The sequence below is a fragment of the Salvelinus alpinus genome, chromosome 7 (assembly GCF_045679555.1).
Source record: "Salvelinus alpinus chromosome 7, SLU_Salpinus.1, whole genome shotgun sequence".
Classification (NCBI taxonomy): domain Eukaryota; kingdom Metazoa; phylum Chordata; class Actinopteri; order Salmoniformes; family Salmonidae; genus Salvelinus; species Salvelinus alpinus.
Window position 1 is genome coordinate 45,319,890 of NC_092092.1, and position 26,277 is coordinate 45,346,166.

Sequence of the window (26,277 nt, forward strand, 5' to 3'; positions counted from 1 at the left end):
AGGCACATAATCCTCCCCCCCCCGCCCCCCAAAAAAATGTGTTTAAATAAGCCGGTAGCCTAGTAGTTAGAGCGTTGGGCCAGTAACAGAAAGGTTGCTAGATCGAATCCCTGAGCTGACAAGGAAAAAAAAGGGCATTCTGACGCTGAACAAGGCAGACTGTTCCTAGGCCGTCATTGTAAATAAGAATTTGTTCTTAACTGACTTGCCTAGAGGTTTAAAAAAAAAAAAAAAAAAAGCAATAGTACGCAAGTACAAACACCAGACCTAAACCCTATTGATCATCTGTGGGGCATCCTCAAACAGAAGGTGCAGGAGTGCAAGGTCTCTAACATCCACCAGCTCCGTGATGTCGTCATGGAGGAGTGGGAGAGGACTCCAGTGGCAACCTGTGAAGCTCTGGTGAACTCCATGCCCAAGAGGGTTAAGGCAGTGCTGGAAAATGACGGTGGCCACAAAATATTGACACTTTGGGCCCAATTTGGACATTTTCACTTAGGGGTGTACTCACTTTTGTTGCCAGCGGTTTAGACATTAATGGCTGTGTGTTGAGTTATTTTGAGGGGACAGCAAATGTACACTGTTATACAAGCTGTACACATCACTACTTTACATTGTAGCAATGTGTCATTTCTTCAGTGTTGTCACATGAAAATATATACTCAAATATTTACAAAAATGTGAGGGGTGTACTCACTTTTGTGATATAATGTATGTAAACTTCCGACTTCAACTGTAAATATATATACATGTATAGTTATATATATTCTGGACTTCTTTCATTTGACATTTTTGGGGGGGCGGGGGGATTACACACACACACACACACACACACACACATACACACACACACACACACACACACACACACACACACACACACACACACACACACACACACACACTCAGTGGCAACTTTATTACATACACCCATCTAGTAGCGGGTTGTACCCCCCTTTGCTTCCATAACAGACTGAATTATTCAGTGCATGAAAGCGTAGCTCAATTGGTATCAATGGACCTAACGTGCACAAGGAAAACATTCCCCACACTTTTACATCACCGCCACCAGCCTGTATCGTTGACATCAGGCACGATGGGGCCATGGACTCATGCTGCTTACGCCAAATCCTGTCTTTGCAACCAGCATGAAGCAACCGGAACCTGGATTCGTTGTACCAATCAATGTTTTTTCACTCCACAATTGTCCACTGGAGTCGCTTCTTATTATTTTTAGCTGATAGGAGTGGAACCTGGTGTGGTCGTCTACTGCAATAGCCCATCCGTGACAATGACCTAGTGGTTGTGCGTTCCCGAGATGACGTTCTGCATGCCACTGTTGTACTGCGCCGTTATTGGACTGTTTTGTGACCCGCCTATTAGCTTTCAAAATTCTCATTCGACCTCTCAACGATGAGCTGTTTTTATCCAAAGGACTGCCACTGATTTGATGTTTTTTGTTTGTCACAACATTCTGTCTAAACCCTAGACCAGTGGTCACCAAGATCACCTCTGAGTCAAAATGCAAGTCGAGATCGTCCGTTGAGATAAAAAATGTAAAATGTAAGCTTATGCAACATTAACCAATTAAAAACAGTTCTGTAGCAATGAGGTTTGTGCAGTAAGCTATAGGTCCAATACATTATCAATGCATATTGGCGACGCTTGAATTGCCCTGTGAATTAGTATGTCTACATGCACAGTAATAATTAGATATTAAACTGATTATGGCAAACGGCAGAGTATGACATTATTCATTTAAACACCTTACTCTGCTTATCTTAATCGGAGTAAGTGTCACACCCTGATCTGTTTCACTTGTCTTGTGCTTTTCTCCACCACCACCAGGTGTCTCCCATTTGTCCCCATTATCTCCTGTGTACTTATACCTGCATTTTATGTTTGTCTGTTGCCAGTTCGTCTTGTCCCGTCAAGTCTTACCAGCATTCTTTCCCATTTTCGAGTTTTCTATAGTTTTCTAGTCCTCCCGGTTTTGACCATTCTGCCTGCCCTGACCCTGAGCCTGTCTGCCGTTCTATACCTTACTGACACAGCACAAACGTGCTTCCCATACTCTGCTATAGCAAGTCCGTGGATTGTCTTATAGACAACCAGCCACTACTGTAACCCCCATGCCCCTCATTAACCCCACCGTCAGCAGCGCGTCCCCCCAGCCCACCCCAGCTTCCCGAGAACCCTGCTTCCCTCCACTGGAACGCTTCACTGGAGATTCAGGGACCTGTTGGGTGTTTCTCTCCCAGTGCTCCCTCATCTTTGAGCTACAGCCCTCTGTTTCTCCCTCTGACCACTCGAAGGTAGTGTACCTAATAACACTGATGTCCGGGAGGGCTCTCACATGGACTACAACGTTGTGGGAGCAACACGCCACCGTGTGTTTCAGTCTAGAGGAGTTCATGATGGAGATGAAGAAAGTGTTTGATTCTCTGTTGTCCAAGAGAGAGGCTGCTCGGAAGCTAGTCCGGCTACGCCAAGACTCCCGTAGTGTGGCAGACTATGGAGTCGATTTCCGCACGTATCCACAGAGAGTGCCTGGAACCCGGAAGCCCTGTTTGACACATTCCTTCATGGGTCATCGGAGAAGGTGAAAGATGAGATCGCAGCCCGGGTGCTGCCCATCAATCTCAACTTTCTCAATGCCTTGACCATCCGGATCGATGGTTGTCTACGGGAACGTAGGAGGGAGAGGTCTGTTCCCACCCCCCCCTCGCTCGTCCCCGGATCCCACCTAGCCTCCGAGGAATTGTCTACATTGCCGAGAGAACCCGAGGCTACCCGAATTCCCCCGGGAATCACAGAGGTCTGCCGACTCGCTTTCTCCGAAGCCAATGCAACTTGGCAAAGCTAGATTGTCTCCTGCCGAATGGTTACATAGACTGAAAACCAAGAGTTGTCTGTATTGTGGGACTACAGGTCATTACATTTCTAACTCTCCTGTAAAAATATCCGGCTCATCAGTAGGTATGAGTATGCAGGTGGGCATTACGGAGAATGTCGAGTCTCCCTTACTCGTACCCCTCTCCACACCATCCTGTTGTTAGGTGTCCGGTCCGAATCTCTCCGGGTACTCATTGACTCCAGGGCCGACAAGAGTTTTATGGACGCTACCCTGGTGTCTGAGCTGGGAATCCCCACTCGACCCCTCTCCATTCCCATGGATGTCAGAGCGCTGGATGGGCGTTCAATTGGTAGAGTAACCCAAAATATGGTCCCTATCAACCTGCGAGTGTCACGCAACCACAGCGAATCGATCCAGTTTCTACTTATCGAATCCCCTCAGATACCCGTTGCGTTGGGGTTTTCATGGCTCCAGAGATACAATCCCCTTGTTGACTGGACTGTGGGTTCGATCAATGGATTAGAACCTGCCACAGGACATCTTCCTGCAGGCTTGAGAAAAAGCCCCAGACATCTCCACCGTTCCCGCAGTATTCCAGTACCTCCGGGAGGTTTTCAGCAAGCCCGTGCCACCTCGCTTCCTCCACATCGGCCATATGACTGTGCCATCGACCTTCTCCCAAGCACTACACCGCATCGGGGGATGGCTTTATTCATTGTCGGGTCCGGAGACCAAGGCGATGGAGACGTACAGTACCAAGAGTGTGCAAAGCTGTCATCAAGGCAAAGGGTGTCTACTTTGAAGAATCTCAAATATAAAACCCTAACCCTAACCCTAACCCTAGTTTTGATGTCTTCACTATTATTCTACAATGGTGAAAATAGTAAAAATAAAGAAAAACCATTGAATGAGTAGGTGTGTCCAGTCTGAGACTGTGCATTGAGGACTCCCTGGCTCCAGGGGGTATCCATCCTACTGCCTCCCCCGCCGGCACAGGGTTCTTCTTGTGGAGAAGAAGCACGAAACCCTGTGCCCGTGTGTTGACTACCGGGGCCTGAATGACATCACGGTTAAAAAACGTTATCCGCTTCCACTCATCACCTCGGCTTTCGAGCCTCTCCAGCATCTTCTCCAAATTGGACCTCCGGAACGCTTACCATCTGGTATGGATACGGAAAGGGGAAGACCGCCTTTAGCGGGCACTACAGATAACGGGTGATGCCATTCGGACTGACCAGCACTGCTGTGTTCCAGGCCCTGGTTAACGATGTTCTCCGTGACATGTTGAACCGGTTCGTGTTCGTCTACCTTGATGACATATTCATTTTTTCCTGCTCAGCTCAAGAACATGTCATCCATGTCCAACAAGTCCTCCAGCGTCCTCTGGAGAGCCAGCTGTTCGTCAAAAACATAGAAGAAGATTCCATCGCTCCACCATCTCCTTACTTGGATACATCATAGCTGTAGGCAACATACAGATGGATCCTGGAAAGGTGGTGGTTTTGGAGCAACCCACATCCAGAGTGCAGCTGCAATGCTTCCTTGGGTTCACCAATTTCTACCGCCAATTCATCTGGGGTTACAGCCCCCATCCTAATCCATCTGGTCCCGTCAGTTCGTGGTGGAGGTCGATGCCTCGGACGTTGGAGTGGGGTCTGGGGACGGGACACTGATAGCACATCAACCCCAAGACAGTTGCCAAGAGTCAATGGATCTCAGGGTGCAACCAAATGCTTTCTGTAAATACTTTCACCCATTACTCCACTCAAATAAAACAAAACAAAGCAAACCCCTGCTATGGCACCAAACCCACTGACATGCACGTGTCTGATGCTGGTATGATCTCTACTATATAATTAAACTGGGGACAGTTGGAGTGAGCAAGAGTGAGAGAGAGAGAGACAAAAGTAAGCCTGAAAGGGGCGAGGTCAAACTCATGCAGTCCTTACAGTACCAACCTTGCAGAGGAAGCTGATGTTGAATCCGAAGGTCTGGGCGTTCCGGGAGCCGGCGTTCATGTAGTTGCCCACCAGCAGCACCATCTCCAGCAGATTGCTGAAGCTGTCACTCTTTTTCACCTCCTCACAGGCAAACGTCACGTTCATGATGTCCGGTCGGATGTTGTTCACCTGCTCCTCGAAGGTCAGCTTGAAGAGGATGCCGTTGAGGCGCGAACGCAGCAGCTTCACGGAGCTCATCTAGAGGAAAACGTAACAATATTTTGTTAGGAACAGTTTAAAGTTTAGGAAGCCTCCGTATGGTTTATAAAAGCTCTACGCTGTCCTGATTAAGTCTCTATAAGTTATATGCTGTTTAAAGTGTGGCCAACGTGACCATGTGGAGCTCTACAGCAAATGTATAGAACATATACTTAGTGTGAAATATTACATTGTCTCCGGGTAAGTACAACGCGTACAGCTTTTTGTCAAGATTCACTAATTGAAATGTATCCTGTCTGGCTTTCTAGACTAGACAGAAGTCCCTTCATCAACTATGGCATGAATCATACCTGATAACAGTAATAACTAGTGAGGGGACACTGAACAATATCTCGGCCCAAGCAAGACCAGATAGCTGCATTCGGAAAAAATCTGTCATGATCTGTCATGAAACAGATTTGCGGGTAAATAATATAACTCCAATCAATATTTTGAATTCCGTGCCTGTAGGGCTTGAAATGTGTTTTAAAAAATAAGGACAAACTGTCTGAAAATTAGAAATATAGCAAGTGGAGGAGTCGAGGCAGCAGGTTGAGAGATTGCCTCGCATCCTCCGCCAACATGCCACAGATTGCCGTATAATCTGACGCTACGAGGCAGACACGGTCCTGATGTCGATCAAACGAAAGCCATTATGCCCCCCCCCCCTCTCTACTTCCCCCACCCTTGATTTGATTTCTCGGTATAAGAGGGAAATCACAATAAAAGATGGGTGACAGCTCTTGCAGGAGTGGAGGCTGAAAGTGACTTATTTCCCTCATGAGCTCCTGTGTGTCGTGGCGGTGTTGATGAGGTAGCTTCACCAGCGGGAGCGGTATATTACCACGGCAGCTCTATGCTAGATCACACAGGGGAATTGTCACACCTTGCGTCATTACATCCTCAAAGAGTCACAGGTAGAGACACACCACCCTAAAAAGTCAATTGTACTGAATGAGTGCAAATTGAGTTGCATGTGTACCTTTACCACAATGCAACGTTATCATATTATTCTTAACACATTAGGTTGACTGAGAACACTCTCTTTCACATCAATGACCTAGAAGAGTATAGAGAACCTGAAGATACAGGTAACTGCTAAAATAAAGGAAACACCAACATAAAGTGTCTTAAAAGGGCACAGCCATGGTAGTAAAAATTATGGACAAAATAATGGCATGTCCAGAATTTTTATTCATGACCCTAAGCATGATGGGATGTTAATTGTTTAATTAACTCAGGAACCACACCTGTGTGGAAGCAATGGCTATCATAATTTGTATCCCTGATTTACTCAAGTGTTTCCACTATGTTGGCAGTTACCTACAGTGGGGCAAAAAAGTATTTAGTCAGCCACCAATTGTGCAAGTTCTCCCACTTAAAAAGATGACAGAGGCCTGTAATATTCACCATAGGTACACTTCAACTATGTCAGACAAAATGAGAAAGGAATTTTTAATGAATTTATTTGCAAATTATGGTGGAAAATAAGTATTTGGTCACCTACAAACAAGCAAGATTTCTGGCTCTCACAGACCTGTAACTTCTTCTTTAAGAGGCTCCTCTGTCCTCCACTCGTTACCGGTATTAATGGCACCTGTTTGAACTTGTTATCAGTATAAAAGACACCTGTCCACAACCTCAAACAGTCACACTCCAAACTCCACTATGGCCAAGACCAAAGAGCTGTCAAAGGACACCAGAAACAAAATTGTAGACCTGCACCAGGCTGGGAAGACTGAATCTGCAATAGGTAAGCAGCTTGGTTTGAAGAAATCAACTGTGGGAGCAATTATTAGGAAATGGAAGACATACAAGACCACTGATAATCTCCCTCGATCTGGGGCTCCACGCAAGATCTCACCCCGTGGGGTCAAAATGATCACAAGAACGGTGAGCAAAAATCCCAGAACCACACGGGGGGACCTAGTGAATGACCTGCAGAGAGCTGGGACCAAAGTAACAAAGCCTACCATCAGTAACACATTACGCCGCCAGGGACTCAAATCCTGCAGTGCCAGACGTGTCCCCCTGCTTAAGCCAGTATATGTGCAGGCCCGTCTGAAGTTTGCTAGAGAGCATTTGGATGATCCAGAAGAAGATTGGGAGAATGTCATATGGTCAGATGAAACCAAAATATAACTTTTTGGTAAAAACTCAACTCGTCGTGTTTGGAGGACAAAGAATGCTGAGTTGCATCCAAAGAACACCATACCTACTGTGAAGCATGGGGGTGGAAACATCATGCTTTGGGGCTGTGTTTCTGCAAAGGGACCAGGACGACTGATCCGTGTAAAGGAAAGAATGAATGGGGCCATGTATCGTGAGATTTTGAGTGAAAACCTCCTTCCATCAGCAAGGACATTGAAGATGAAACGTGGCTGGGACTTTCAGCATGACAATGATCCCAAACACACCGCTTGGGCAACGAAGGAGTGGCTTCGTAAGAAGCATTTCAAGGTCCTGGAGTGGCCTAGCCAGTCTCCAGATCTCAACCCCATAGAAAATCTTTGGAGGGAGTTGAAAGTCCGTGTTGCCCAGCAACAGCCCCAAAACATCACTGCTCTAGAGGAGATCTGCATGGAGGAATGGGCCAAAATACCAGCAACAGTGTGTGAAAACCTTGTGAAGACTTACAGAAAACGTTTGACCTCTGTCATTGCCAACAAAGGGTATATAACAAAGTATTGAGATAAACTTTTGTTATTGACCAAATACTTATTTTCCACCATAATTTGCAAATAAATTCATTAAAAATCCTACAATGTGATTTTCTGGATTTTTTTCCCTTCTCATTTTGTCTGTCATAGTTGAAGTGTACCTATGATGAAAATTACAGGCCTCTCTCATCTTTTTAAGTGGGAGAACTTGCACAATTGGTGGCTGACTAAATACTTTTTTGCCCCACTGTATATAAAGATATAGCTAAACATACAAAGTTCTCTGTTATCTACTTTGATAATGAGCTCTGGATATACCACAATGTGGTATAAAAATGTCAATGTTAACTTTATAGACTCACTTCTATATGACTCTGTAGAAAGTGTAAAAAAAAAAACTAAGCTAAAGTATAACCTCAAAATCAACTGCATCTAGCACTTGTGGCAACCGTACTAAATTACCTATAGTGGCTTGCGATGTATCATTGAGATGTCCTGAATTCACAACGAAGTAGAGTGCACTAACTTTATTACAGAGAACCCAAAACCTGAGGCTATGATTATATCACTGGGAAATATTGAAAGTTTCAGACAACATATGGAATTTGTTGACACCTGGAATGACAGTGTCATTTTAACAGCTACTATATTTCACACTTTATTATTGATCAAACTCACAGCTTCTCTCAGTCAAAGAGCAGACTGACATATTTGACCTGTCATAAAAAAATCTTTATATTTCCACTCTTTTAATTTTACATTACAGTGTCTCTTTAAATATTGAATAGGTCTGAGCCTGAAGAAAGCCTCAAGGCTGTACGGCTGTATTTTTTATATCCCAAAATGTTTTTTCTCAAAAAGGGGTTTGTGTGTGTATGTGTCAGTGTCGGTGTGTGTGAGGCAGCATCATCTCCATGAGGGGCTTTAGCTAGGTGCTATGGTGTAATACGTAAGCCTACTCACCACAATGCCAAACTGCTCTGGCTCGCACAGTTCCTCATACTCGCTCTTAAGTTCCGCCAGTGCGCTCAGCTCCTTCTGCTCCGGAAGGTTCTTTATCAGGTTCTGCAAACACACACAGATACACACACATGTATATACTGGCTATATCTGAAATTCTCTTAGATAATTCCTTTGATGATGCAGTGGTAGCAACACATGCTTCTACATCTACAACATCTACAGAAGAGTTAGTAACGCCAATTGGGGATGTGTTCGTCCCACCTGGACAAAAGGAACACCCATATTAGAATGCAACTCAATGACTACAGCTCAGCATTCAACATGGTCCAAGCACACCAAGACAGTCGTGAAGAGGGCACGACACAACCTATCCCCCCTCAGGAGACTGAAAATATTTGGCATGGGTCCTCAGATCCTCAAAAGGTTCTACAGCTGTACCATCGAGAGCATCCTGACTGGTTGCATCACTGCCTGGTATAGAGCCGCTCGCTCTAGTAGTTGCTTCACGCGCTCTCGCTCTCACTCTCATGCTAACCTGCCTAGTAAGTGTGAAGTCAGTTGAATGATGGTCAACTGAAGATAAACAAAATATTTAAACGTTATTACCACGGTGAGCGAGTTATAAAGCATAGGATATGAAACACTAAGTTATGCGGACTGTAATGACATAAGTGTTAATTCTTGATGATGTTTTGATAGTTTAATTAATTTATAAACGTCTGTTAGCATAGACACTAACGTCGGCTAAAGTTAGATCCAGTCAAGCTAGCCTGTCATAGTCATGGCGACAGTACCAACGAACGTTCACACAGAGTGTAAACAAAGGGAAACATTGTAACTTTCTGTTTTTAGGATATGTTGAGCATTACATTATGAAAATTGATCTGTGAGATAAGATGATAATTAATACCTTTTTACAAATAGTTTTTTAGTATGTTGGCTATTTAGAATTGTATAATAGTAGCCAAGTCAGTTGAATTAGAGCGAGACAACTGAAAACTATATTGAAGAGAGAATCACCAGCTATCCTAGTGTAAATCTTTAAGCTTTTTGACTCCCTTCACTCTTCTCAACTTACCCTAGGTCTAAGAGACCATGGGTGTTGTGGTTTTTCACTACGAGCTAAAGGGGTTTAAGAGGCTACTAGGCAAACACGTTGCCATTGCAGAGCGAGGATTCAATGATGTATTATTTGAGTACCATAGATTACTACGTTTTTTGTCACTTCACACGAAAAAACGGTGGGAACACCATCATAATTCATTGTAAACAACTACCATGCTTTCATGATTCACTACACGCTGCTAGTACAAAACCATGGTATTTGTTTCATTGTACAACCATGGTTAATTTATGTACCATGGTGACTAGTACAATGAAAAAAATATAATGTTTTTTTGTCAATACCATGGCAGGAAAATACCATGGTACTGGTACAAATACCATGGTATTTTCCTGCCATGATAGTACAATTAAAAAACAACCATGATACTATGATACTATTTTCACCTCCCTTATCTCACCTCACTTGCTCACATTGTATATAGACTTATTTTTTTTCACTGTATTATTGACTATATGTTTGTTTTACTCCATGTGTAACTATGTGTTGTTGTATGTGTCGAACTGCTTTGCTTTATCTTGGCCAGGTCGCAATTGTAAATGAGAACGTGTTCTCAATTTGCCTACCTGGTTAAATAAAGGTTAAATAAATAAATAAATAAAAAATGTTTTTTGGTCACTACTATGGCAGGAAAATAGCATGGTATTGCAACAGTACCATGACATTTCCTGCCATGGTTGTGACCAAAAAAACATGACTGTACCATGGCATTTTTTTCATTGTACTACCATGGTATATTTTTTTTGTAAGGGTTCTCTCTCCCTCCTGTCAGACAACAGACCCTGCTCCTCTAACACCCCTCCCCCACATGGTTGTACTGAAACAACAAGTAGCGCAAGCAAGTCCCCATTTAAGTTGAAAACCCTTTTTTAAATTCTTTAAAACATATATTTTGACTATCCAAATATCCAGAATTTTTTGGGGGAGATATTATTTGAATAGTGAAATCATTTAAAATACCCATCCCTAGTTGAGAGGTAGGAGGATGGATAAGAAAAGGGCAGGTTATCTGGTGCTCTCACTGCTGGATGCATCAACCTCAGTGAGAAGAGCTCCGGTGAAACACAGTTCAAACACCTGTTTACTTGGAATTCATGGCTATTTACCATTCATAAGTAAGATTACATAAGATTAACCTGGTGTTCGTAGTTTCTGAAATTGAATTTGACTTTCAGAAAGCCAAAGTCGAACTTTACAATTATCATACAGGTCCAAAAAGTGAGGAAGATGAGTAGGAGGAGGAGGGAGAAAAGCTTAATTTCCCTTAAATGTTAATTGTGCATGGAAAGGTCAGTTCAGTAAATTAAATGAAGCACAGCAGGGATTTTTTTTTATTATTCTCGGAAAGAGGAGGATGAGAAAGAGGAGGAGGAGGAGAGGTGCCCTTTCCCTGATCTTCTGGTGTCTTCCTCCCTCATTAGCTCCCCTAATTTAGAAAGCAGGAGCAGGCTGGACCTTGGTCACATGACAAGGCTAGACCAGGACAGACAAAGACATGCACGCGCACACACATAGGTGCACACACACACATACAAAGACGCACACACAGACACATAGGCACACACACACACATACACATTGACCACTGCCCTGGACTACAGCAGCCATGAGCCATCACACAGTACATGGGCCAGAGTCTACTGTCCACTAATGATGACAGCTCTCCCCTTCCCCTGGGGAGTCACCAGTCGAGAAACCAACAAGTTGGAAAGAAATACTGTGGGGTTTGTCAGTTCCAGTATGGGCTGCAACAGTTCTATGAAACGTGTGTTCCTTCTATATTAGCCACGGAATGTTTTCCCAATTAGAGCTAACAAGTGTGTGCCAGTTATGTAGCCTCATTATATTTTAATAATGAACACTATTAATCATAGTGGACACCAATTAAGAACCAGCGCATAGAATGGGATGTGGGAGATGACGTTCCATAACATTTGAGTACAGTGTAATAACGGCTACGGTGTACAAATGATGGGGCTTCCAAATGGCTCTATGGACCCTGGCCAAAAGTAGTGCACTCTATAGGGAATAGAGTGCCATTTGGGACTCAGCCCTTAATTCCCACCCCAAAAAGAGACAGCTATTCACTCTTGACCTCTCAGGCAGAAACTCTGATTGATTGATTACTCACTCCACTAAGTTCTACTGTTCTCCATGGAGAAGCTGCTGATCATTGCTTATTAGACATTATGAAAGTAAATTATTGTCCATTAATAAAATGACATATTTGATAGAAAATCATTCTAGAAACATAAATGGATACCACCTTGCAGTGAAAAATTAAGTAAACGTACGCTCAAAGTTGGTCACAGTTTATGACACACTTCTTATTGTGTGCAAAACACATTTGAATATTAACCCTGTTAGTTTTAAAGTGCAAACCAGGAAAGAACCTCCAAAACCTCGCAATCCAATTCAAAATAATATTACTGTAACTTTTCTCGGCTTGTGTAGCAGAAACATATATATATATTTTTTTGTAGATTCAAACTGCCACTCGACTATTGTCTTCCCATGGTATATTAAATAACTGGTTTGGAGCTCTTTGCGGGTTTTGCGGACACAATCTCCCGTGAACTACATGAAAAGATGGGCAGAACAGGCCCCCATTAACATCGATGGGGCTGTAGTGGAGCGGGTCGAGAGTTTCAAGATCCTTGGTGTCCACATCACTCAACAAACTATCGTGGTCCAAACACACCAAGATAGTTGTGAAGAGGGCACGACAAAACATTTTCCATCTCAGGAGACTGAAAAGATTTGGCATGGGTATCCAGATCCTCAAAAAGTTCTACAGCTGCACCATCGAGAGCATCCTTACCGGTTGCATCACCGTCTGGTATGGCAACTGCTCAGCATCTGACCGTAAGGCGCTACAGAGGGTAGTGTGTACGGCCCAGTACATAACTGGAACCAAGCTTCCTGACATCCAGGACCTATATAATAGGCGGGGTCATAGGAAAGCCCATAAAATAGTCAGAGACTCCAGTCACCCTAGTCATAGACTGTTTTCTCTGCTACCGTACGGCCAAGCCATAAGACTGCTGAACAATTAATCAAATGGCCACCGGACTAATTACATTGACCCCCCCCATTTGTTTGTACACTGCTGCTACTCACTGTTTATTATCTATGCATAGTTACATCAACCCTACCTACATGTACAAATTGCCTCAACAACTTGTACCCCCGCACACTGATTCGGTACCGGTACCCCTTATATATAGCGTCATTATAGTTATTTAATTGTGTAACTTTTTTATTACTTTTTACTTTTGTTTATTTGGTAAATATTTTGTTCATTCCTCTTGAACTGCAATGTTGGTTAAGGGCATGTATGTAAGCATTTCGCGGTAAGGTCTACACTCGTTGTATTCTGAACTGCACTGTTGGTTAAGGGATTGTATGTAAACATTTCACGGTAAGGTCTACACTTGTTGTATTCGGCGCATGTGACAAATAAAGTTTGATTTGATTTGAATTGTGCAACAAAGATCCATCGCCACGTAAAGAGGGATTATGCCAGCGGAATTTTCTTCCTATGTCCTCTTCATATCTCTTCCGAGTGTGAGGAATATTACCCTGGCAGTTGGGTTGAACAACAAAGCCCTCCTGAACAACATATCTTTGATTCAGGAGTAAATGCAACTACACAACAACGAAACCAGTCAGCTTCGGCAATCATCATCACTAATGCTCCCACAATCCGATTATTGGGGTTGTTTTCCTCCGCGGCAGCAAGTTCAGAAGAGACAATTAGAGTGTGTTGTGGACTCGCCTGCGACCGCTTCCACTGGTGTCTCCCAGACTTCAGTCTGTGCTGCTCGGTTTGGTAAAGAGTTTGAGATGGAGATGGAATTTCTCAGTGTGATTATTATTTAATTTGTCTGTTATCTAGTTAATTATCAGCAGTCCCCATAGGGTTAGGCCAGACTCCTCACGTCAGACCTCCAGACAAACACATTCAGCACCTGGGGGAGATTACGTACGACCCTGCCTCACGCAGGAAGCGGCGCAGGTCCTAATCCAGGCACTTGTCATCTCCCGTCTGGATTACTGCAACTCGCTGTTGGCTGGGCTCCCTGCCTGTGCCATTAAACCCCTACAACTCATCCAGAATGCCGCAGCCCGTCTGGTGTTCAACTTTCCCAAGTTCTCTCACGTCACCCCGCTCCTCCGCTCTCTCCACTGGCTTCCAGTTGAAGCTCGCATCCACTACAAGACCATGGTGCTTGCCTACGGAGCTGTGAGGGGAACGGCACCTCCGTACCTTCAGGCTCTGATCAGGCCCTACACCCAAACAAGGGCACTGCGTTCATCCACCTCTGGCCTGCTCGCCTCCCTACCTCTGAGGAAGTACAGTTCCCGCTCAGCCCAGTCAAAACTGTTCACTGCTCTGGCACCCCAATGGTGGAACAAACTCCCTCACGACGCCAGGTCAGCGGAGTCAATCACCACCTTCCGGAGACACCTGAAACCCCACCTCTTTAAGGAATACCTAGGATAGGATAAAGTAATCCTTCTAACCCCCCCCCCCTTAAAAGAGTTAGATGCACTATTGTAAAGTGGTTGTTCCACTGGATATCATAAGGTGAATGCACCAATTTGTAAGTCGCTCTGGATAAGAGCGTCTGCTAAATGACTTAAATGTAAATGTAATTATTGGAGGGCTGCTACAGTTACCACATGTTCATTTGGGGTCCTGGAGACTAATGACGTCCAGATAGATCAACAGATAGTGTAACTATTTGTATTGACCAATGGGCACTGATTGTGCATGGAAACTGTACTAATGGGTCATTCTGTTGATTAGGAATACTATAAAATATTGTATGAGAAAGGACCAACTATCAAGAAACTGGTTCCCTGCATTCATACTCCAATTAAAGAACATCTATAAGTGATATTGCGGAATACAATTGTAATATGATGACATGTCTTGTTTCAGTCATCTATCAGGTATTTCATGAGACTGTATGAAGCATACAGTTGGACTTTGACACAGTGCTCATTCTACTATCAAGTTGTTTTCTGATTGGAAGAATATGTACACACACAGGTTACGTGGACCAATTTCTCTCCTGTTTCCTTTGTATGGCAGAAATCTACTTTTCCTGTGATTCTCTCTTCAGGCAGTGAATATTCCCAACAGTGAAGTCGGGGAGAAGGGAAGATCAACAAATCTCAAATTATAGTCACAGGGACAGCACAATCAACAAAAATGTTATCCAAGCATTAAACTCTTTATTAAAGTCAAAGGACTCAAACAACAGGACAAATCAGGGGGGAAACTCTTTGTTTTCCTCTCTAAACACCTCGTGGGAAGCCGACACAGAAACATTTGAGATTTTTCACATCCCATTCAAAGACAGCAAGTTGTGGTTTTCGATGTGTTTGACAGATGCAATTTTCTCGTTTTAATTGATTTGTGTCAGAGCATGGTGTTTTTCTCCCTGTGTTGCTGTGATGAAGTGTAACGTCGGACTGACGTCTTCCCGCTGTGGCACCGCAGCAGGTCTCCAAAGGCCTCTGAGTTCGATACTGAAGAGCAGTCAAACAAGTGCCCTTCTAAAAAGGTCTCCACATCCATTTTCATTTTAATCATGACAGTTTCGTCAATGATGATTTCTTTTTTCAAACTGAGTTTCTGAGTTCCAACTCTTGAAAGGTGGAAACGTGATAGTTTGAGGCAGTTTTAGGGGATTGAATTGCAGGTAACTCTGAAAACAGATAATGGAAGAAGATGAGGCTCCTTGCTTAGCGAGTACCACCATACCTGGTGCGAACTTGGGACCTCTGCCTCACAAACACGTGACCATCCTCCCTCAAACGCTAGCTAATGAGGCGACGTAAGCGGGAAACTTAATGCTGAGGAGTAAGTTTCACACATCCCCATGTGCTACATCTGCACAGTATGCAAATGAGTGGATGCCAAAACGAATGACTAAGACATTTTTGTTTGGTATGCTTGAATACACCATAAATTGACGACAACAAAAAAGTATATAACTTATATATATATTTTAATTGTTAAACCAGGAGGCACGTCATGACATATTTAGTATGCCTATTTCAAACAGAGTAACTTCAGATGCCTTTCATGTCAAATCCCAATAAACAATTTTAATGACAGCATCTATGCAGACTCTTTATCCCCATAGTGAGGAATTAACTGAGTGTGTACAAATATGTCCTCATTCCGCTTCTTCGGTCTGTCTCCTGACTAAATAATAAAACACTTAATATTAATAAGGGTGCGCTTTCTCCTCAATCAACACTAATAAAGTACATAAATTAGTGGAAACAGGTGGCAGAAAGCCCAGGGCCATGGAATCAGATAGGTCCTATAAAAATATATTTCAGCAATCAGCTATTTCTAGAGTTGATTTTGTCAGTCTGCCAAATTGTCAATCCAAAGTTAACATAAAAACCAACAGAAGGCATACATTTCTTTAATTCCCGAGTGTTATTTCCTTTACAGGCAGAGATTTTGACAAGTTTGTAGACTAAACTGTTTGGATGTGGCTAATCTAGAGTAGATCACTCAGACATAACCCAAACAGGATATTTACTCCAAACCAAACTAACAGCTCAGAATCTCATGGAGGGTCGCTATTCAGCGACAGACTGACAAACCAAGGGTGACAGATATCAAAATCGCATTAAATATTACATGAAATGAGAAAATTATTAAATACATTGATACATTGTGGGGCGTTGAGGGATGTAGTTGGCAAAGCTGAAATGACTTGGTGTGACATTAAATGTGTATTTTAAAAAATGTGGAGGATTTTGAAATGTGTGCACACCTGAACAGTTACATTTCCCACAGAGTATGTAAAGAGGGATTATGGGAAGGGAGGGATCTCATAGACATGTCTGAGCAAGTGGATATAGCACTCTATAGGATACTGTGTGTGTGTGTGGGTGTGTGTGGGTGTGTGTGTGTGTGTGTGTGTGTGTGTGTGTGTGTGTGTGTGTGTGTGTGTGTGTGTGTGTGTGTGTGTGTGTGTGTGTGTGTGTGTGTGTGTGTGTGTGTGTGTGTGTGTGTGTGTGTGTGTGTGTGTGTGTGTGTGTGTGTGTGCATGCATATGTGCAGTGCCCTCAGAAATAATTCAAACCCATTGACATTCCACATTGTGTTGTGTTACAGCCTGAATTTAACATTTATTAAATAGAGATTTGGTGTCACTGGCCTACACACAACATCCCACAATGTCAAATCTGAATTATGTTTTTTCAACCACAAAGAACAGGGAGGTTTTCCAATGCCTCGCAAAGAAGGACACCTATTGGTAGATGGGTAAAAATAAAAAAGCACACACTGAATATCCCTTTGAGCATGATGAAGTTATTAATTACACGTTGGATGGTGTATCAATAGACCCAGTCACTACAGAGATGCAGTCGTTTTTCCTAACTCAGTTGCCGGAGAGGAATGAAACTGCTCAGGGATTTCCCCATGAGGCCAGTGGGGACATTAAAACAGTTACAATTTATTGGCAGTGATAGGAGAAAACTTGTGATGGATCACCAACATTGTAGTTACTCCACAATAAAAAGCTAAATGACAGATTGAAAAGAAGAAAGCTGTACAGAATAAAAAAGATGCATCCTGCAAATCTAACACAACACATCACTGACTACCATTCTTCATATTTTCAAGCATGGTGGTGGCTGCATCATGTTATGGGTATGCAAAATAGAGCTAAGCACAGGCAAAATCATAAAGGAAAACCTGGTTCAGTCTGCTTTCCAACAGACACAGGGAGAAAATTCGCCTTTCAGCAGGACAATAACCTAAAACACAAGGCCAAATATACACTAGAGTTGCTTACCAAGATGACATTGAATTGTCCCTGGGTGGCCTAGTTAAAAATCTTACTTAAATAGGCTTAAAAAGACTTGAACATGTCTGTCTAGCAATGATCAGCAACCAACTTGACAGACCTTGAAAATTGTTTAAATGCAATTATTGTACAATCCAGGTCTGCAAAGCTCTTAGAAACATACCCAAAAAGACTCATAGCTGTAATCACTACCAATGGTGATTCTATCACGTCGTGACTCGGGTGTGAATACTTACAGTTGAAGTCGGAAGTTCACATACACTTAGGTTGGAGTCATTAAAACTAGTTTTTCAACCACTCCACAAATGTCTTGTTAACAAACTATAGTTTTGGCAAGTCGGTTAGGACATCTACTTTGTGCATGACACAAGTCATTTTTCCAACAATTGTTTACAAACAGATTATTTCACTTATAATTCACTGTATCACAATTCCAGTGGGTCAGAAGTTGACTGTGCCTTTAAACAGCTTGGACAATTCCAGAAAATTATTATGATAGGCTAATTGGCATCATTTGAGTCAATTGGAGGTGTACCTGTGGATGTATTTCAAGGCCTACCTTCAAACTCAGTGCCTCAACGCTTGACATCATGGGAAAATCAAAAGAAATCAGCTAAGACCTCAGTAACAAAATTGTAGAACTCCCCAAGCCTGGTTCATCCTTGGGAGCAATTTCCAAACGTCTGAAGGTACTACACTCATCTGTGCAAACAATAGTATGCAAGTATAAACACCATGGGACCACGCAGCCGTCATACCTCTCAGGTAGGAGACGCGTTCTGTCTCCTAGAGATGAACATACTTTGGTTAGAAAAGTGCAAATCAATCCCAGAACAGCAGCAAAGGACCTTGTGAAGATGCTGGAGGAAACAGGTACAAACATATCTATATCCACAGTAAAACGAGTCCTATATCGACAACCTGAAAGGCCGCTCAGCAAGGAAGAAGCCGCTGCTCCAAAACCGACATAAAAAAGCCAGACTACAGTTTGCAACTGCAAATCATACTTTTTGGAGAAATGTCCTCTGGTCTGATGAAACAAAAATAGAACTGTTTGGCCATAATGACTATTGTTATGTTGAGGAAAAAGGGTGACCTCAATCCTAAAGAAAATGTGTGGGCAGAACTGAAAAAGTGTGTGCGAGCAAGGAGGCCTACAAACCTGACTCAGTTACACCAGCTCTGTCAGGGGGAAAGGGACAAAATTCACCCAACTTATTGTGGGAAGCTTGTGGAAGGCTACCCAAAACATTTGACACAAGTAAACAATTTAAAGTCAATGCTACCGAATACTAACTGAGTGTATGTAAACTTCTGACCCACTGGGAATGTGATGAAATAAATAAAGCTGAAAAAAAATCACTCTCTCTCTACTATTATTCTCACAATTCACAATCTTAAAATAAAGTGGTGATCCTAACTGACCTAAGACAGGGCATTTTTACTAGGATTAAATGTCAGGATTTGAGGAGAACTGATTTGAAATGTATTTGGCTACGGTGTATGTAAACTTCCCGAATTCAACTGTATGATAAATATGATATTTTTGTATTTCATTTTTAATAAATGTGCAAATATTTCTAAAAACATGTTTTCACTTTGTCATTATAGTATATTGTGTGAAGCACATTACAATGTGTAAAAAGTCAAGTGGCGTGAATATTTTCTGAAGGCACTGTATGTGCATGCGTACACCCGCATGTTTGTGTGCATCTATGTGTGCGTGTACGAGTGTGCATATGTGCATTATCCAAGATCCACTTGCGGCCAAGGTTCAGCATCCTCTCAGAGGCAACCATGTTTGCCGCTAAAATGTCCTTGTTCTGGGTAAAGTTCATGATGCCATTGACCTTATCAAGGGGCCCAGGACCATTGGAAGCAAAATAGCCCCATGACATCAAATATACACCACCATATTGAACAGTAGGTATGGGGTTATTTTTTGCTCATCCGTCCTTATTTCAAAACAAAATGTTTTGATTTCAACTGCTACATCTGGCCGTAATTTACATGAATACACTTGATCTACAAAGTGTTTCTCCTGCAACAAGGCGTGCAGAAAACCTGCTCACACTTTGAAATTGTGACCAATAGTTACCATGGGACTGATTGCCTTGTGAGAGACATTCACTTAAACATGTTATTCTAATTACCATCGAAAAATTCACACCATGCAGTTTGTACGCTCTACACCTTCTCCCAAAAGTTGAAAGTGATGTACCCAGCTGATAATCATACGATATTACACATAAAACAACGGATTAAATAAATGAAGTAAAGTATGATGGGGAGAAAGGGGGATAATGGGTGAGTTTATGAGCGAGGGGAAGGTACGACGCATAATTCTGTAATTACCATTTGTGAATGAAGAACAAGGCAGGTTCATTATATTGTACTGATCTATTCTAATTCTAATCTCAAAATGGCATGTACCCTATTTCATTCCACCAAATCAAAGCAGTCTTATCAGTCTACTCTGGCCTACTTGGAGTAGGCTACACAGTCCCAGGTGACTACCTCATGAAGCTGGTCGAGAGAATACCAAGAGTGTGCAAAGCTGTCATCAAGGCAAAGGGTGGCTACTTTGAAGAATCTCAAATATAACATATATTTTGATGTGTTTATTTATTTTTTGTTACTATATGATTCCATGTGTGTTATTTCATAGTTTTGATGTCTTCACTATTATTCTACAATATAGAAAATAGTGAAAATAAAGAAAAACCCAGGAATGAGTAGGTGTGTCCAAACTTTTGACTGGTACTGTACATGTTGGTGGTAGGACCCCCTTTGCCTGGAAATGTTAGGTCCCTTGGTACCAATTTAGCAACATGGAAATGTTGCTCAATTGGTACCAAGGGACCTAACATGTGCCAAGAAAACATTTCCAACACCAACATTTGACACCAGGCAGGATTGTGCCATGGACTCTGCTGCTTATGCCAAATCCTGACTCTGCCATCAGCATGACGAAACAGGAACTGGGATTCGTGGGACCAGGCAATGTTTTTCCACTCCTCAATTTTCCAGTGTTGGTGATAGTGTACCCACTGGAGCCGCTTCTTATTGTTTAAAGCTGTAAGAAATGGAACCTGGTGTGGTCGTCTGCTGCAATAGCCCATTCGTAAAAACGTGTGCATTCCGAGATGCCGTTGTACACACCACTGTTGTACTGCACAGTTATTTGCCTGATCGTGCCACGCCTGTTAGCTTGCACAACTCTTGCCATTCTCCCTCAACCTTCTTCATCAAAGAGCTGTTTTCGCCCATAGGACTGCCACTTACTGGATGTTTTTCGTTTGTCGCATCATCCTCGGTAAACCCTAGACACTGTTGTGCATGAAAAACCCAGGAGGCCGGCCGTTTCTGATACTGGAACCGGTGTGCCTAGCACCGACGATCATAAAGCTTAAAGTCGCTTAGGTCACTAGTTTGTCCTATTCTAACGTTCAGTCGAACAGTACTGAATGTCTCGATGCCTGTCTGCTTTAAATAGCAAGCCACCGCCGCGTGACTCACTGGCTGTAGGAGCAAACCATTTTCGTGAACCTGTCACACTACTCTATGACATGTTCCTCACTACTCTAGTGTGGCAGGTTCCTCACTACTCTAGTATGGCAGGTTCCTCATTACTCTAGTGTGACAGGTTCCTCACTACTCTAGTGTGGCAGATTCCTCACTACTCTAGGGTGACAGGTTACTCACTACTCTAGTGTGGCAGGTTCCTCACTACTCTAGTGTGACAGGTTCCTCACTACTCTAGTGTGACCGGTTCCTCACTACTCTAGTGTGACAGGCTCCTCACTACTCTAGTGTGACAGGTTCCTCACTACTCTAGTGTGACAGGTTCCTCACTACTCTAGTGTGACAGGTTCCTCACTACTCTAGTGTGACAGGTTCCTCACTACTATAGTGTGACATGTTCCTCACTACTCTAGCGTGACAGGTTCCTCACTACTATAGTGTGACATGTTCCTCACTACTCTAGTGTGACAGGTTCCTCACTACTCTAGTGTGACAGGCTCCTCACTACTCTAGTGTGACAGGTTCCTCACTACTCTAGTGTGACAGGTTCCTCACAGACATGATTACTGATGATAGGACGACATAAACTGTATCTTGGAAAATCTACACATTCTAGTTATCAGATTAACATGGAATTGTTGTGCAATTTAAATGTTTAAAAATGAAACTATTTGTGAAAAGATTCAATTTAATTTTTAGCTTCTTAATGAGAGAAAACGGCTTGTCATAAGAACACCACTCTGCTCACTCAGAGGCCCCGCCCAAGTGAACAGACATGGGTTGTAAACTTTGAAACACACCCTTCTTTCACCACTATATAAACCCGTTGACGAAAATTAAACTTCCTGTTCCAAGGACGTGAGGACTTGCGGTCCCCGCGTTAAAAAGGACAAGGTCACCTAAAGAACTAAGCCAACCTCAGCGTGAGTTCTGGTTGAACGACAAGAACCTAACGAAATTAGCATCACATTTCAATGTGAAGATGACGATCCACACGCCGAAAGGATGCATTTCGACTATACCAGCCAGACTATAGCATGAGCTTAAAGTATGGCAAATTGGTACTCTTATTCACTAAAGAAGTGATACCTCCTTGCCGATACCTCCTTGCCGTTGCGTTAGCGCAGCAACTGTAGACGTGGGCTAGGAGAGGACGGACAGAGGAGCTGTTCTACCACATGACGAAGGTACTACCAAGTATCCGTTCTACCACCAGACATTATTCAAAGGACAACACGGCCTTCCATCTACGACCAACTGATCGAAGCGCAGCTCAGAGTAAATATTTATTGCATTTTCCTTTTCCAAATGGGCGGTAGAATGCATAAGTTTCTGTACCTACGATAGAGTAGCTGCCTACGGCCCAATAGAGACACAACATCTTTTTGTTCCTCAGTCTTCCCGCTCTTTCATTCAAAACCCAACCCCCCTCCTTTGTGTAACCAGCCATCATACATGTTCCGTCCGCTAGGGACCTTTTCCTTTATGACATAATTTGTAATCAATGTATGATCCATTCTGTGTAGATGTAATTCTGTGTGATTATTTAGGTATTTAGTAAATAAATAATTAAACCACATTTTGATTTGCTGATTCAACTTGTTAGCCAGGGTTCGTGAAGATAACCAAGAATTTACAACTTTCAGATGAGACTAAGGTGACGATTATATATTGACTGCTATTGAGGTAAAACATTACCAGGTCTTTAAGAGTTTATTCGGAAGATAACAGCTCTATAAACATTCTTTCGTGGTGCCATGAATTACATTTACATGATTAGCTTAATCAGGTAATATTAATTACAGAGAAATTATTTTATAGAATAGCATGTCGTATCACTTAATCCGGCATAGCCAAAGACACGACAGCTATTTACCATGACTTACTTCAAACAATGTGCCCATATTTATCCATTATGACATGCTGGGCTTAAACACATTAAAACTACCCTTTGTATTTTCCGTTATATCTGAAAGTCATTTTCTTCTCTTAATACTCCCTCTCGACAGCGCATTTGCACACAACACGTATTGATTACAAATGAATAAGCAGAGTAGAGCCGTGTAGTCATTAGCCTTTCCTTTTGAAAAGGATATGGGGCAATATTAAACACATCGGCCAACATAAAACATTAAGGAACCACTCAGATATTCTGCAAAACAAGCCCCCAGGGCGAAATCCACCAATGAGCCTGAGCTTTACCACTCACGGTGCATGTGGACACAAACAAGGACACACACACACGCATACTCACACAAGTGTGCAGTCCGGTATCCACAAACACACACCAAAAAGTTAGTGCACCTAAAGATTTAGTATTTACCCATCTCATCTCGCCACAGCCTGAGTGAGTGACAGCTAAAGCTTTGGTGGAAGAGAGTAGAGCACCAGGAGTTCTAGCAGCAAAGTCCGCAGAAGTTTCTTAAGCTGGGCTCAAAAGAGCCACTAACTGAGTTAGTTTTTCATGTCGAATGAGGGGTCAAGGAGAGAGCCTTAGCTCCACACAGTTGTCACGGTACATCAAAACATCCACGGGATCGACAAAAAATGGTACAATTGTGGCAATGATGGACACTCTTCGCCATTGACACCAAAGTCTTCCCTGAGAAATCTAGAAGTTCTATGTTCCCCTCCCTCTGTCAAGTGTCTTCTGACTAACGCAATTTGAAGATCTCATAACACCAATATAATACTTGAGTAATTTTTATGAGCTATCATGGCCTTGGTTGGGCATAAGTACCTTTAAAAAAATGACTCATTGCCACAGAAAAATTATCACAATGACCAAAAAATGTATCCTTCAAAGGGATCATACATATGCCATTGTGTATTCACATTTCTTCGTGTATATGCATTCGCTTTGAAGTGACATGGCTAATTTGGAAATGGAGGCCAATTGAACATGATAGACTCCCTCTCTCTGCCTGATTGACTACACAGTATATAGTGTAGCCGGGGCCGATAAGAACCTCAAAGAGTACAACAAGTGCTGTAGGGCATTACGGGACTGCATGTATGTTAGATCTCCAACAGATTCTTAACAGTCTTCGGTGGAAACATTGTGTGCCCAGTCGGAGGAACATGAAGGTTTACAAGCGTGATGTTTTAAATCAGAGAATAAGGCTGACTTGTACATTCCCTAAAAGAACCTTCAAACATATTTGAAACCTTTAAAATGATATTATCTAACAGCACCTTGAAATACCTTCCAAATCTGGGAAAACTACATCCTCTAACAAATTCTTTCAAATGGGCAGCATGAAAAAGCAGTCTTAGGCATGTCTTTTTTGTAGCCGTTTGGTGCTGCTTTCACAGCTCTAGGTCTCTACCCCCTGCGTTGTAGCTACCAATGTATTATCTCAGTAAGTTACCCGGCCTGTGAGGAGCTCATTAATGATCTGTGCATTGTTTGGCCTTCTTGTGCTCAGTTGGCACCGACCGCACAAGGGCACCGAACCAAATACCGCCATTATGTCAGTTAAGCCTTCCCGACAGGGCAGAGAAGGCCATGACGGGGTTCTCGGAATAATTAAGGAGCCAACAGAAAAGCCAACTTAAGACACTGGCAATGGAATGATCCTGCCTCGCCGTTCTTGAGTTTGTTTTGTCAATTATAGCCGGTGGCCATGTTCAAATGAAAAAGGGTGCTCCAGAGTAAGAACTGTAATGTGTGTCAGTGTGGTGGTTGGAGCCCATCCCACGGTCCACGACCCCCTGCTCCCATTGGTGCGGTGATTAACTTGAAAATACTTCATGGGTGTGAACCAGTCTGAACAGAGCAGTGGTGTTTTAAAGTGTGGCTGAACTGTTATTATGTGGTCTGAATAAAGAGCGAAGCAGGGAGCGCGAGCCGAGGCCCTCAGGTTGTGGCCTTGTCACACTGCAGACAATGGGAGTCGAGGCTGGGAGGGTCACATGTGCCTGCCCCCGTCCCCAGACAATGCACTTCCACACGTTTCTTTCACCGCCACCTCTCTGAGTGGCTTTGTCAGCCCGGCGGCCTTTTCAAGGAGACCTTTGCCCCGGTTTTGCCGTGAAACACTCAGACTTTTTAATGGGCGAACATTCGTTAAAGAAAATATACTGTTTTTGCAACGTTTTCATCTAATTGTTACAGCGGGTCTTTTGTACTGACACGCAGAGGCCATCTGACATCTTCTGGGTATGTGGCGATGAAGAAATGGAGCTGACATCCAAAACTGACCTCTCTGCAACTGTGAATAAAGCCATGATCAGATGGAGCTCATAGAGAAGCAGCTGAATGGAAAGGGCCATTGTTCAGAGCATGGCATCTTATAGAAAGACTGGAGATGTGTGGGTGGAAGGGAATTTGTACTGAGTGAGGATGTAGGTAAAGCTAATAGCACATGGAAGAGACAGAATCCTATGGATGGATGTGCTGGATGGATGGTGGTGACTGTTTGGTGGTGTCTGCCGGAGTTCGGGTATCTGTACATCATAGGGTGGGGCGCTGATGGCTTCTAATGCAGCGTATGGAGAGTCAATCAACTCCAATATGTATTCCCCTCGGACAGGGTGACACTTCGCATGGATGGACGTGTCAAGGCCGGCGTGCCACAACGTTTCACAGACAAATCATTGCATTAGACATTTATTTTTTATATTTGACCTTTATTTAACTAGGCAAGTCAGTTAAGAACAAATTGTTATTTACAATGACGGCCTAGGAACAGGGGTTTAACTGCCTTGTTCAGGGGCAGAAGGACAGATTTTTACCTTGTCAGCTCGGGGATTCTATCTTGCAACCTTTCGTTACTATTCCAACGCTCTAACCACTAGGCTACCTGCCGCCCCCGGCGTGTCGACATGGGGCCGGGAAGATGATGAAATTGAATATGGTCTTATATACATTAAGAGCCCTACTTTCTCTCCCTCCCTCCCTATCTATCTGTCTGTCTATTCATCCATATTTTTTCTTCCCTTCATTCACTTCCCACATTCCTCTTTGAAAGAGCTGTAGTGGAGGTGCCCTTTTGAACTGAAGTGAAATTTCAATAAATACTCTGCCTCCTGGGAATGGTGCCGTGGGATCCCCGGTTCATATTGAGCAGGGATAGTATCGGTTTCGCCGTGGGCATGA

The 26,277-nt window shown here is 43.0% G+C and overlaps 2 protein-coding genes across 5 annotated transcripts in view; both read right to left on the minus strand.

Moving 5' to 3' along the window:
• LOC139580189 (protein diaphanous homolog 2-like) overlaps positions 1 to 26,277 on the minus strand; it is a 643,765-nt gene that overhangs the window by 263,029 nt on the left and 354,459 nt on the right. For all 4 annotated transcript variants that reach the window (XM_071408766.1, XM_071408767.1, XM_071408768.1 and 1 more), the window contains 2 exons: positions 8,679 to 8,780; positions 4,816 to 5,055 (listed from right to left, as the gene is read on the minus strand). In XM_071408766.1, the coding sequence (XP_071264867.1) occupies positions 4,816 to 5,055; positions 8,679 to 8,780 (342 nt within the window). The remainder of the gene's footprint in view (positions 1 to 4,815; positions 5,056 to 8,678; positions 8,781 to 26,277) is intronic.
• LOC139580191 (uncharacterized) overlaps positions 1 to 26,277 on the minus strand; it is a 222,460-nt gene that overhangs the window by 160,157 nt on the left and 36,026 nt on the right. The gene's annotated exons all lie outside the window — the stretch shown is intronic.